At 39.4% G+C, this 13005-nt stretch overlaps 2 protein-coding genes across 2 annotated transcripts; one reads left to right on the forward strand and one right to left on the reverse strand.

Moving 5' to 3' along the window:
* Nucleotides 1-356: 356 nt before the first annotated feature.
* On the reverse strand, nt 357-3307 carry pold4 (DNA polymerase delta 4, accessory subunit). Its single transcript, XM_035659344.1, has 4 exons — nt 3157-3307; nt 2629-2712; nt 2096-2207; nt 357-794 (listed from the first exon to the last, which is right to left on the reverse strand). Exons 1-4 carry the CDS (start codon nt 3263-3265, stop codon nt 770-772), a joined length of 330 nt encoding a protein of 109 aa, XP_035515237.1. The 5' UTR covers nt 3266-3307; the 3' UTR covers nt 357-769.
* A 3634-nt stretch (nt 3308-6941) lies between these two features.
* On the forward strand, nt 6942-10341 carry LOC118326496. The gene is given in 8 exon segments (XM_035659499.1): nt 6942-7112; nt 7727-7931; nt 8020-8124; nt 8766-9235; nt 9237-9542; nt 9747-9866; nt 10103-10186; nt 10270-10341. Coding segments are annotated over 8 exon segments (1533 nt in total).
* The last annotated feature ends 2664 nt before the right edge of the window (nt 10342-13005 follow it).

Consider the following 13005-nt stretch of genomic DNA (forward strand, 5'->3'; position numbering starts at 1 on the left):
AGACAAAAGTGTCCTGAGATAACTTCTGTTATGAATTGGCGCTATACAAATAAAATTGAAATGAATTGAAAATTCTCCCTCGCTGATATCGGGGAGTTGAGAGTGAAACAGAGACTGTGTTAACTTAGGTCAGTTATAAAAAGACTGAGGCAAATGTATGTCAGTGGGCAGACCATATGAGAGTTACCAGACAGGAACAAAATATGTGAATGTGACATTGAGTATATGCCTGTTGTATGAAACGTGCCATATAAATAAACTTGATATTTTTGTCATGTATTTCTTCTTCACCATTTAATTTTTACAGTGTCAACAGTGCACTCACCCCTCCCTCCATTATACACCACAAGACAGTGTTCTGGTAGATTTGTTTTAATTAAAAATGTTAATAAATACTCCATGTGTAGAAGACAAGGTAGTACAACAAACCACAAAAACACAAACTCAAGAGGCTGTTTTTCAGGCTTTAAAGATTACATATACGAGATTTAAACATTAATATAGCAGCAAACAATTATATGCTATGTAAAGATATATTGTAGTCATGGTGTCCTGACTTTTGTCTATGGTGCTGTCTTATTTATGCTTTGTTTATAAAGCCGGTCTGGCTGTGAGCAATGCTTAACTAACATTATATGGCAGCTGAAGCAGCCCGTTTCACAATATTTTTTCATCTAACTCGGTGAATGAAAGGTATATTTCAACAAAATGTATCCGTTAAGTAAAAATGCTGGTGCTGCGCTCTTTTCTCTTCCTCACAATGTCTTCCTCACAAAGGATATTCGCTCCACAGGCTGAAAGACACAAAGAACACAACAAACGAAGACCAACTTTATTAGTATATATTCGTGCTGTGTCTACAAGAGCTAGGGCTGAATATCATTCCACATTTTCTAGCACTTTGCCTAAAATTACTCATAATTGTGATTTACTGTAAATCTCTCTGATCATAGAATAATTTAAGATGAGTATAAATTCAAATAGGCCAATTAGATACTAAATATGTACAAAAATCTTTTGATTTTGTGAATTTCCCCAGTGTGGAATCAATAAAGTCTATCTTATCTTAACTTATTATTAGAGTAATGTAATCTGATCGTAGGGATAAATATGTGTATATTTTATTTTAAAAAAGGTCCTGATGACATTGTATGTGTCTATTACTTACTTGGGAACCGCTGCTTTAGAGTCCACTGGATTATTACTGATACAAAATGTTGATTGATGTTCTTGCATTGAATCTCACACTGGTCTGTACCTCGATGTGTTAGTGTGTTCTCAAAGATAGACACTGATAAAAGGCCACAAACAATTTTTCCAAGTTGTATTATTTAACTGTTGAGGAGAAAACTATTATTTTAGGTCAAATATTTATATTTAAAGTTCAATCAACAACAAAATTAAAATTTTTGAAATTAGTTTCTTTAAAAATACACTGCAAAACCAATGTCTTTTGGAAAACATAATTGCCATTAACCATTGCAAATTAGAACAGCATAGCATGAAATGGGGAAAAAATAGTTTTAGTTAACAGTGGGACTATATATAGTTTGAAATATGCTTGGCATATGTATATTTTAGTTTCCTATGTATCGGTACTCTTTGTCTAATAATTTGATTAATTAAAGAGATCTTATTAACTTTGTGTTTTGTTTTATTTGAATTTGTTTATTTGAATTTATTTATCTTTTTCTATGTACTCCTGACCTTTTGTCCAATTGTCCTAGTATTTGTTTCAGTTGCCTGTATTATTAGGAAACATCTCTGAAGAGACACTTGCTTTACATTATCAAGAGTGTAGCTGATCACTTTCCGCAGAGGGCGCAGTAGTGTCGTAAGGAACCAGGCTATCGTCAGCCTTCTGCAGTGAAATGATATATTACACGGCAGGTAGATTAGTAGTTGGTTTCCATCATCAGGCTGAATTAGGGAAATCTGAGTTTTTGGCTGTGTTTCCACAGTGGTGCTAGAAATATGTTTGTTTCCTGACAGTTTTTTGTGTGGGTGTGTACACAGTGAGTATAGCAGTTAACATAAAGTGAGCAGCATAATGTAGCATTTTCAAATACTCCAACAGTGTTTGTGTGTGTGTTACCTCAGGGTGTACTCGGGGTTGGTGTGTGTTTGCGACAGCAGGTATCTGATCTCCTCAGGTGGGTTCAGACCATATAGTTTTGCTCTCTCCCATCTCTGCAGCCTGCTGATACCTAGAGAGAGAGAGAGAGAGAGAGAGATGTGATAAAAGATGATTCAGCATCACTGCAATGTTACCTTTTCACCAAAAAGAGCAAATCCAAAAGTAATGCAGAAAAAAACTAATACAATACTGCATCAGTGGAGGCAACAGACTGTAGAAAAACCACCCACAGATGTATGGAGCATTAACATTTTACAGTCATATAAATGTACAACGCAGCGTTACCTGAATAAAATGACAGATTTCTCTGAGTTTGAACATTGTTAGAAACATTTGGGATAATGTAAGTACACAACTTAACTACATAGAGAACATAGAGCTAGAGTTTATAGACACTTTAATGTGCAAATGTTATAGATTACAGCTTTACATTTGCACTACTTTATCCCATCTCTTTATGTCAAATCCACACACAGTACACCATGTGTTACCTGTGCAGGGCCCAAATCTCCAGTCCAGATCAAACTGTCTGAGCTTCTGCAGCTCCTCCTCACGGACCGTTCCAGTGTCAGCCTCTGCTCCAAGTAAAAGATAAGGAAATAAATAAAGTTAAAGGAATATCTTATCTTATCTTAAAGGTTCAGAGAGAAGTAAAGTCAAATTTTTAAATTGAATTGAATTCTTTTTCATGTTTAAAAACACATTTGTTTTTACAACCAAACTCCACTCAACAACCATTTTCAGTCAACTCCAAAGTAAGTAAACAGGACTGTGTTTATAATGTATTATTGGCATTGCAATTTTCATATACTGTGACATCTTAAAGTGTACAGGGCACATACAACATATGTATGTATCATTAAAAACCTGGAACTGAAGCTAAAACCAATTAAAATATGAACATGAAAAACAGATTTTTGTCATGCTGACTGAGATCTGTATTTCAGTGATGTTACAAATGACTTCCTGTTTCAGGAGATCAGATACAAGGCAGACACACACACTGTGCTGCTCTTCACCTTTCTGTGGAGGAGGAGAAGGAGTAGGCCTCTTCTCTTTTTTGCCCCCCCTCCTTGCTTTCTTAACCACCTTGAACGAATCTGTTATCAGTCCTCGCTTGGTTGTCATGGTGACTGATCTGGAACACACACACACACAAACACGGTACTGATCATACAGCCTGGATGCTATGGAAGGAAAAGGATGTTAAAGAACCCCCCTTGTCTATGTATTAAGACACATACTAGTCTACTTGGAGCACCAATGTGTGTCTGCTATGTTTTTCCACAAATTAACACATTAAAGTAATGTGTTAACCCTCCAGTCAGAACTCAGTGTTTCTTCTTGTCCCTACAGTGTGCTGTTTGAACGCTGTCTGCGCACAGTTTGACTCTAGAAGGATGTTTTCTCATCCATCTGCTGAAAGTGGAAGTTTCTCTGTGCTCATTGAACATCTGAGTTTAGGCGGGGCCTACCAGCGGGATTGTGATGAAAAATCACCAGTGCAATCCACTGAGAATGGATTGTGGTCAACAGGAAAACCTTAAGAAGTCAAAAGAGTAAAGTTGCTTTTAGGGATTGTAATGTGGAAATTAATTCTGTGAAATACTGTAAAACTTCCAATAAAAGCAGGGGTCCTAATAGACGCAGGTTCCTTTTAAAAGGGCCTGGTGTGCTACATGTTTTGACAAGTAAACGACAGGTCCAATGAGGCCGTCTGGATTTATAGAATGATGCTGATAAATATAAAACCCTAAGAACCCCCAGGCGCGCCGTCGTTTCAATCTGCTTGACATAAATGAGAGTTAAACTTCTGTGCAATATGTACGAGAATGCACATGAGTGCAGTTCAGTAGATTTGTCACAATCAATCTTTCACTATATTTTATGAAACGATCAACCCAAAGTATAACGTTAATTCATTCTGATACCGGTAACATGGTAAACAAGGAGAGAGGAAAATAAACCTCTGAAGGCGATATAACAGTCAGTGGTTGGTTGTTGTGCAAAGGAATAAAGGCCTGTCCCAATAAAAGGCGGGAGTTCGTGATTTAAGCAAGTGAACGCCCGGCTTTAGTGTAGAGGAGTTTTACGGTAAAAACATTGAGATACAATTTTCAAGCGGTGGTGATTGTGGGTGTGTCGGGTGTATGTAGTTTAAAAGTATAAGTTATTATGCAATTGATAGTGAAAACGTTTGTTTTGAAGAGACAGTAACCTCCCTGTAAAAGACAGTAACTGTGACTGTAAATTTACCGTATAGTTGCGGGCCATTATGCAGAATCGTGCAGGTTGCAGTCAAATTATGTCTAGAAGTTGGGAATAAGGGTCACACAAAATCCTGAAAGATTTATCATTAGTATGTTCAAGGTGGCATGGTAGTATTGATGAGTAGGAGCAAAAATCCGTATTTGTTTATATTATGTTTATTTAAACTGCAATAAGCACAAAGGCAAGACTTTGTTTGTAAATAAATGTATGGACATATAGTTTCCATCATGATATGCGATGCCCAGGCTAGGTGATAGAAAGTGGCTTTTAGACTTGTGGACGTTACGGAAGCAAACCGGAAGTTATTTGAATGGCTCTAACATGAACCGATGGAACCAAGGGTGCAGTTGAGAGCGTTCCGTTAGCTTTTGTCGTCTTTGTAAATGGGGCTTGCAGGCACAGCAGCATGCGCACAGCAAGCTTCCTTGCTACTCCATGGAGACGGAGAGCCATGCACCACAAGGGGGAGGAGCGCAGCAGAGAGTACACGTGGGTGCCAATTTTGATATGCAAATTTCACCATGACCTCCGATCTGGGCTGTCCGACACAGTGGGCAACAGCCGCTTCACGTGAGTGCGCAGTGTCAGTACTGGCCAGCTTAAATGAGAACAAAGGAAGCTCCGCAGCCAAAATTGGATGCAATTTTCGTATGAAAATAACGGCAAAGCAAAATGGAACATATGCCAAAAATATATGTCGAAAATGAAATCGAAATTTCAAAAAAAATTCAAACCTCAGATATCGATGTCTTAAGTCTGAATGATTTCGATTCCAAACCTTACCCATCATTCCTCCCCCCATGATTTAATTTCCCCAGATAAAATGGGTTTACCCCCAGGCTAGCTTCTTAAAAGTAAATAAAATATAAAAAGTGGCCTCATCTTTTGAACAGGGCCTCTTTGAAAGGAACGCTCCTCCCAAGATCCGGCTCCCTTCCCCCAAAAGCCATAAATCCCAATCCCTCCCCTAAGAGGAGGGCCAGCTGAGCTTGGGCAATTCCCGCCATGAACACCAAAGACGCTATTTGGGCATTCCTGGTAAGCCCGTTTCCAATCGACAAGCTCGCACCGAGTTCGCAAGCATACTGTTATGGATGTCATTTCCCTCCGTATAGGCAACTCCGTGTAGGTATGGTTCTGGAGAAAGAAGTAATGCATTTGTTCCCCAGAGAAAGCAAAGTGTAATCCCATGAGAGATTATGTTCAGTAAAGTAGGCTATTGTTTATTTCGACAACATGAACTGGAAATCTCATTTAATATCCCACTAATTATAGCTGCGTTCGTACATTTATCGTATAATGGTAATTCGAATCCGATAAAATGGCGACAAGCATGTTTCGACAGCAGCTAAATGTCATGCGTAGCCATAGCCAGACTGTTCGGCTGTGTTAGAAGCTTGCCAGCGAAGACTTTGTAAAATATTTTACTGTTAGTAAGTCAACATACCAAAAGTAAGCTATTAAGTTGGATAGTAAACGTGTAGCTAGGCAATGGTAAGAGGCATGAAATAGCGCCCACGTGCTTAGTTATGTATACACAGAAATTATTACGGTTGTCGTGCGTGCCTCCAATTTGGTGTAGGTAACCTTTGTCTAACTCTACAGGTACAGTATTATAAATGCATATTCCACGCTTGGTTGAATTTCCCCAATGTCCTGCGTTCTTTAGAACATAGGCCTATCCGGTATACCATGAAGATGGGTATCTCTCAAAATGAACTTACAATAACAAGTATATTCATATGTTAAGTGCAACTAGCATCGGTTACAGAGGCATGGTGGCGCGTTGCTGGTCGTTTGGGAGTGTTTTGGGGGTAGATAAACTTTGTGTAACAGTCCTCCCCCCTACAGTGTACAGAATTATAAAATGCAATAAGTTTACATAACTTCCGTTTTCAACGTAGTTAGCCCTTTCTCCACAGTTCCTTGATCAACTAAGAGGTTATAAGCTAGTGCTAAGGAGGGTGAGAAAAGTAAGTTGAGCATGGCTAAAGTGTTCCAATATATCCCTCTGACTATAGCTTACATCCTGTCAAGTTTTCCAGGCCAGGCCACCCCAAGCCCCAGCCACCAAGGTGTAAAGAACAAGGATGCCCGATTTCTCCCACTGCCCCTTTGCCCAACTTTCAATAAGGGTAAAATCACTCCCAAAAGCTGGAAAACACAACTTACAATCACACCTGAAAACAGTGACAAGCAATGGAGGTAAATGTTACTGAATGCTGATCATGTGGTTTTAGAATAATAACCTTTGGTTGATGCATATGAAGAAAAGTGAGGACTGGGTGAAGAAGCCACTTGTGTTTTAAACCAGTTATTTAAAGCTTGCTTTGTTTTTTAGCCTTCCTTTTCCAGAGTTTGTGATGTATAAGTTGCAAATGGGCCCCTGCAGAAAGGAGTCCCACTACCAACTGCTGTGCTTGTAAGTCGAAATCTTTTCAAAGAAAAAAAACTTTGCTTACGTAACACGTGGGCATTTCCACTGTGGTCAAAGCCAAAACAGGCCTGTGGGTCCACCAAGGCGATTTGCGAAATGGCAGCTTTTTCCCAGACCAAGAAGGACCCTTCAACGGGAGATGAGAGCGAGGATACTCAAGAGAGTCAGGGCTCTGAAGACAAGGTGGAAACTGTCACCTCAAGCGATTTTCAGTATCCCCCTCGAGATCAGAACTTGGGGAGAATTGTTAAGTACAACCACATCAAGGCAAAAGGCTTCCTGCAGACTTGCCTGCCAAGGTGTATGGGTTGACAAGCGAGACAGAAACGCCTAAACATCTGATACCCAAAGAGTGTGTTTGTCCTGAATGTCCTGGCGATCTTCCCCTTGGTGAACCCCTGATCATCAGTAGATCAGCAAAAATTATTACTGTCAAGGGAATCATTGAGGGTCTGTGTTACGTTTAAACTAAAACTGATTATTCTCACTTTTCCAAGTTGTATATACACCACTAAATGCCCCAATGATCTACTTATGCATTTTAGGTGTGACAACTTATGGGAATAAATGCAGTAGATGTGGAATGATGGTGCGATACCAGGAATGGGAGGAACGCTTACATAACTTTGATGACAAAGTCATTCTAACCCTCCATTTTTGCCTGTATCTTCGGAACTGCCTCCAGGTCAAATTCTCGAGAATTCAATATGTGATTTTTTTTTAAAAAGTGACCATAGTGCATGTTAAATGCGTAATTCTGATATTCCATATCTTTATGCACAGTAGGCCATTAATTAAGCAATTAGAACTCAGGTGCAGGATGAGGCTTCTAAACTGACAGTCATGACATTTTATCATTTATTATTGATGTTTTATTCCAGACTCACACAGCTTTGGGTCGAGCCATCGAGACATGGGAGCTGACGTCGGGACAGCATTACCCAAACAAAAATAGTCTGATACATGGATACCTACATTTTGAAGCACTGACGGACCATGATTATAACTTCTCCTGTGTCCGCTGTGGACATCACCCTCCTGTGGTGGTCATGGATCTCCACAAGAGCTGTGTCTTCAGCTTGGCAGGTACAATACAGGTTTTATTTGCATTGTGAACCCCTCCACCCCTCCAGGTGGTCTAACTACAGTATAATGATATTTCTTTCTATTTTAGTTAGTGAACTAGAGGATCCACCAGATGGATTTGATGGGGAAGTGGACATTGATGAGTTCTGGGACTCTCTATGTTTAGAGAGGATTGCACGTGGTTTTGTTCCAAGTAAGTGACTTTTTAAATATAAAAAGTTTATCATGTTGCCTAGAGAGATATAATCCCTTTGTTACCTTCTTTCTCACTCCACTTTAAGAATTATAAAGTTAATTTCGAGCCATCAATGCAGTCTATCTTTCTTTCAGGTGATCGACAAAATCCTTTTGCCGTTAAACCTACGTACCACCACTGGGCCCCGTGGATTGGACCTCACACCCGCAAATCCAACAAGGTTCTCAATACAGAGCATGAAAAGGTCCACACAACAAGGCACCCAAAAGAACAGACAGAGATTGACGTAACGGAGGACAGGCTACTGGATGAAGTATCCAATTTGAAGGTAAACAGGTCTATGTGTTTTTGTTGTTTATTCTATAGAATCAATATAACTAGTACAAATGTGTTTACAGTATACACCTTTATTTTAGTAATCTATTACAGGTCCATGCCATCCGAAAGCTCTGCAGGGAGTGCGGAATTGGCTGCTGAGAGAAGAAATGAGAACCCGAAGCAAATTTGATAAAATCTTTCAAAAGGTTTGGGGAGCATCTGGTAAGTAAAAAAAAATTCCCAATAATGTTGATTTTTTTTCCTCATTAGATGACTGCTGGTAATTTAGTTTGACTTCCTTGAACACTTGTTCTCCTCAGGTGGCTGGGCTGTTGTTATGTGCCCCTGTGGACAGGTTGTCTCGCTGAAATTTAACCTTAGGGCAGAAAGTCCAAGGGACTTCACTGATTTATTGTTATCTTGGAAGCACATGCCCAACATATGCATATATGACTTTGCAAGAGGTCTGGCGGTGCATGCTAACCTCAGAGAGCCCGAGACGATGCCTTTCAGCCCTCATGAGGGTAGGCTGTTGGACCCCAGCCATGAAAACTTACAGTACGCATCCAATGGTGGTATGGTCCACTTACCATGGCTTAATACTAGGAAAACTGTGCTTGACCCGGGTGGCCATCCATTGACTGGGTCAGCAGACCACTATTGTCTCTACGACACATTCAATGAGAAAAACACTAAAGACCCGAAAGATATCCTCCGTAGGATAAAGATGGTACCTGAACTGGCAGGGAGAATAAACAGCCAGGTTGCAGAACAACTCTTCTCAACCATGAAAAAAAAACAACTATTACATGAATATGCTCTCGCCATTTGCTCATGTTTTCATGATGCGTAATGTTATTCACAATTACAATCAGCGGAAGAACAAGAAGATCAAGGAGGAATTAAAGAAGCTTGTGACTCCTGAAATTCCACTGTGTCTCAATGAGCATGGACAGGCAGAATTCTGTGCGTCCCAGCCAACAGACCGTAGCCCAGATCCAGTTGTTGCCGCCTCCTCTCAGCCAGCAGAAATGGAGTTTAGCTCAGACCCAGCTCTTTCCCCACCTTCTAAACATAAGGAAATGAAGCTCATTTTTGTCTCGTCTCCTCATTTTGAATTAGGCTCAAGGTTACAGTTGCTCTCCTCAGCTGTTGACCATACTAATCCCAACTTTGCAGTTGCTGATTGGAAACAAGAATCTGTGCAAGACTCTGTGAATTAGTAAGTTTGAGATTAGTTTTTCTTAATTAGAAATTTGAAATATGCATGTATTCATAATAATCTGTATATTTCCCCATAGCTGGACTATGTAATGGATAGTAAGGGTGAACCTAAGGAGGAAATTGTCCGAGCCCACAACTTGATCCTCACATGGTCTGACTTTTGGACTCTGGGCCTAGAAAGAGATGTTGAAGCAACGGTAAATCTGAACCAAGTGTGTTTAACTGTATTTCCTCATGGTAAGGGATTATTAATTGTCTAATCATTGTTTCCTTTTAGATTGCAAATTGTTGTTTCAACATTATCGTCAAGACTGCAATTGCACATGTAAATTACATTTATTACATTTTACATAATCTGTGCATTCATGTTTCCTGACTATACTTTTATGTTGCCTACACAAAGTGTGTGTTATGCATCTGTTTTCAAATAAAGGGCATTGCAACCGTGGCTGTGGATGCCTATGTGGTGGTCACCTGGCTTCCTCCATATGAGGCTTATCCCATTGCTAAAATGATTGTGAGTGGTAATGTAACAGAACTTGTACCTCAGCTTTAACCTCATGTTCAAGTTCCTCTTTGAACTCTTTTTGTTTTCCTCAGTGTGACTTTGCATCTAAAGATGTTGTGCTTCTCCCTGCCTGGCAGCCTGGGCACTGGACATTGTGTGAGTAAACTCACTTTGACGTGGTTTTTATATCTGAAATACTGTGCTGATATTATTGAACTCTCATCCATGCTTTGTTGGTACATTTCATGCAGTACATCACAACAATTTTGATATGCATAACGATTTCAGGTCTAAGAATCTAACCCGACCTTTTCTGGATCAATTCCAACCTCTCCTTGCCCCCTACTTTGGGTTGTGTGCTGAGGGTCTTACCATGTACCCCCACCTCCCAATGAAACTAACGTTTTTTGGCCATGCTGAACATGAATTTGATTGTTATTTTGTTTCAGCCTCAAAGAATGGGTGAATCAGAGCAATCACTTGTAAAGCACTTTGGATAAAATGATATTCATTATAAATGCACTATTTACTATAACTAATTTTGTTTGAAGTAAGATTTAGGTGTTTAACTAACCTTATTTTGCATTCCATGAAATGAAACTTTTAACAGGTTCTCAAACCAAGACTGAGGATTATGCAATATTTTGATTCAAGACACCCTAGTAATCTTCAGGTTTTTCATAGAAAGCTGATTACTGGTTCCCTATGTTCATATCTAACTCTGGGTCTTGCAGCAGTAACAGTCTATTTTTCTATTCAAAGCAATTTCCATGTTTACACCCTTAAAGTAGTTTTGTTTAAAATGAAGTTCTTCATTGGTTCGCTAGAAACCTCATCTGCATCTTTACTATTTTGACCACCCAAATACTGCTTTGAGAACCCAAGAACTTAGATATGATCATGTTTGGTAGTTCTGTTTTGGACTATACTTCCTTTTTGTTTCATTTTTCTTTCTTGTTTTGTTCTGCATTTATTGTTCCTTCTGTTCATATGTTTGATATGTTCTGTAAGTCCCTACTAGGAATTGCTGCTACTCCCATGTCATTTTTAGCACGGGAAGGTGTAGTTGAGCCCCATTTTTAAACCATGGCTCAAGGTGGGTATGTGTAGTTCAATTTTAAATTTGAAAGACTTTTTGTTTTTTGCAACTTACACGTCTTCCAAAACTTTTCAGTAACCTGGCACATGCTGTGTCCAATGGACCATGGAAGGCCTTTTACTTGGTTGACGAGGTAAAGCGTGTGGCTGGAGCGCGATTCATTGCATTTAGTAGAGTAGCATACACTGGTACATAGGCAGGCCTCTTAATTGTTTATCATGATTTGATGAAGTGATCCTATGTGACGCCGATGGACCCTGGTTTCTGCTAAATGCAAGTTTAAAGCGCATTGTGTAGCACTTTTTGTATGATTAAAGCTACAAAATGAGGGTGGGTATCGGTAGGCATCATATAATAAGAATCATTGATAATAATCACACTCCCCCCCCCCCCCCCCCCATCTCTCTCTCTCTCTAGCCCTGCAGGACTGGCTGGCACACCCATCTCACCCTCTCCAGAGAATAGGCCATTCTTACCACCGGTAGTCCTTCAGCGCAGAATTGAAGAGACGCTGAGTCTGGACATGGCTATGCTTGGCGTGTTCAACAGGGTTTCAAAAACTGTCCAGGAACTCACAAAGCCATTCTGCCCCTCCGTTTACATAAACAATAGTTTGGCAGGGGACCTCAAAATTAAAAATGACAGTCTGATACATATTGCTGTCACAAAAATGTATAAGACTGCAGGCCATGGCAGTGGCCTTGAACTACGCCTCAAAGGCTTTTCAAAAAGGCGAAATTGGCCGAGCGCACGCCTGGTGCTGAGGCATATGGGTTATGGGAGATATCTGATCGAAGATGTCCTAGTATAGTGTTGCTCTCGTTTTATTTTGTAATCCCTTTTATTTTTGCATGCCAATAAATCTTTGTTTTATACTGTACGTACTGTTCCTACAGTGTTAAATTCTTGTCATTTATTTTCATGACAATTAAAATAAGTGACATTAAAAGCTCATTAAAAGCTAATTAATTTCCTTTGATATCTCCATTTCACTTATTTTCATTCCAATATATTGCCACTTTCAACATATGTATGCAAGATATGTTTATCTTGTTCTTGGTGATAAGAGCTTCACACAGGTAGATCATGCAAAATGGATGCAAAATTACTTAGTTTTAGTTGGGATTCATTTTTGGGAACAAATCAGTAAAAACCTTTAACAGTTCTGTACAATATCCAGAGTAACTAGGACATTATTTATGGAAAGACATGTTGTTGCTGAGTTCATTTCTTTCAAAATGCTGTTTAATGCCGTAAGTACTGTTCCTACAATGTTAAAGTAAATAATTCAAGAAAAGATACTGTATTTTGTGTCTTTATTGAAAACATCCAAAGTGCCAGTGGGAAAAGTAAGTGAACCCTTGGAGTGAAATAGCGTATCTATTCATTACTCAATTCAGGCATGTTCTTAGACAACTGTATTGGTTTCGTACTGGATCTCCAAGAGTTCCTTTATTTGAAGCAACTCACTTAAGGCAGAGCCATACAGATAGTTGTGTCCTCAACAACTTGTAGCCTAGAAGATTATGAACATGTACTGCACAACGCCAACATTTTAATTAGATTTAGCTACCATGGAGCGTCCCTGAAATGTCGTTTTGTAATATCAGTAAATTAAACCTAATCAAGCCGCTCGAAAATTGTTTTAGCCATCTAACGTTAGTTCGATGCTAGCTGACGTCTGCCTATGCTTAAAGTTGGAACCGAAATATAGACTAGTCCTACACGT

Source organism: Morone saxatilis, unplaced genomic scaffold, assembly GCF_004916995.1.
Source record: "Morone saxatilis isolate NCDOM2014 unplaced genomic scaffold, NCSU_SB_2.0 Contig17, whole genome shotgun sequence".
Lineage (NCBI taxonomy): Eukaryota > Metazoa > Chordata > Actinopteri > Moronidae > Morone > Morone saxatilis.

Excerpts from the sequence above, each read along its gene's own strand:
- pold4 (XM_035659344.1), bottom strand. The coding sequence starts at position 3,265 with ATGACAACCAAGCGAGGACTGATAACAGATTCGTTCAAGGTGGTTAAG. Across the intron at positions 2,208-2,628 it reads GAGATTTGGGCCCTGCACAG|GTATCAGCAGGCTGCAGAGA; the intron begins GTAACACATGGT and ends CTCTCTCTCTAG. Across the intron at positions 795-2,095 it reads AACCCCGAGTACACCCTGAG|CCTGTGGAGCGAATATCCTT; the intron begins GTAACACACACA and ends TGTGTCTTTCAG.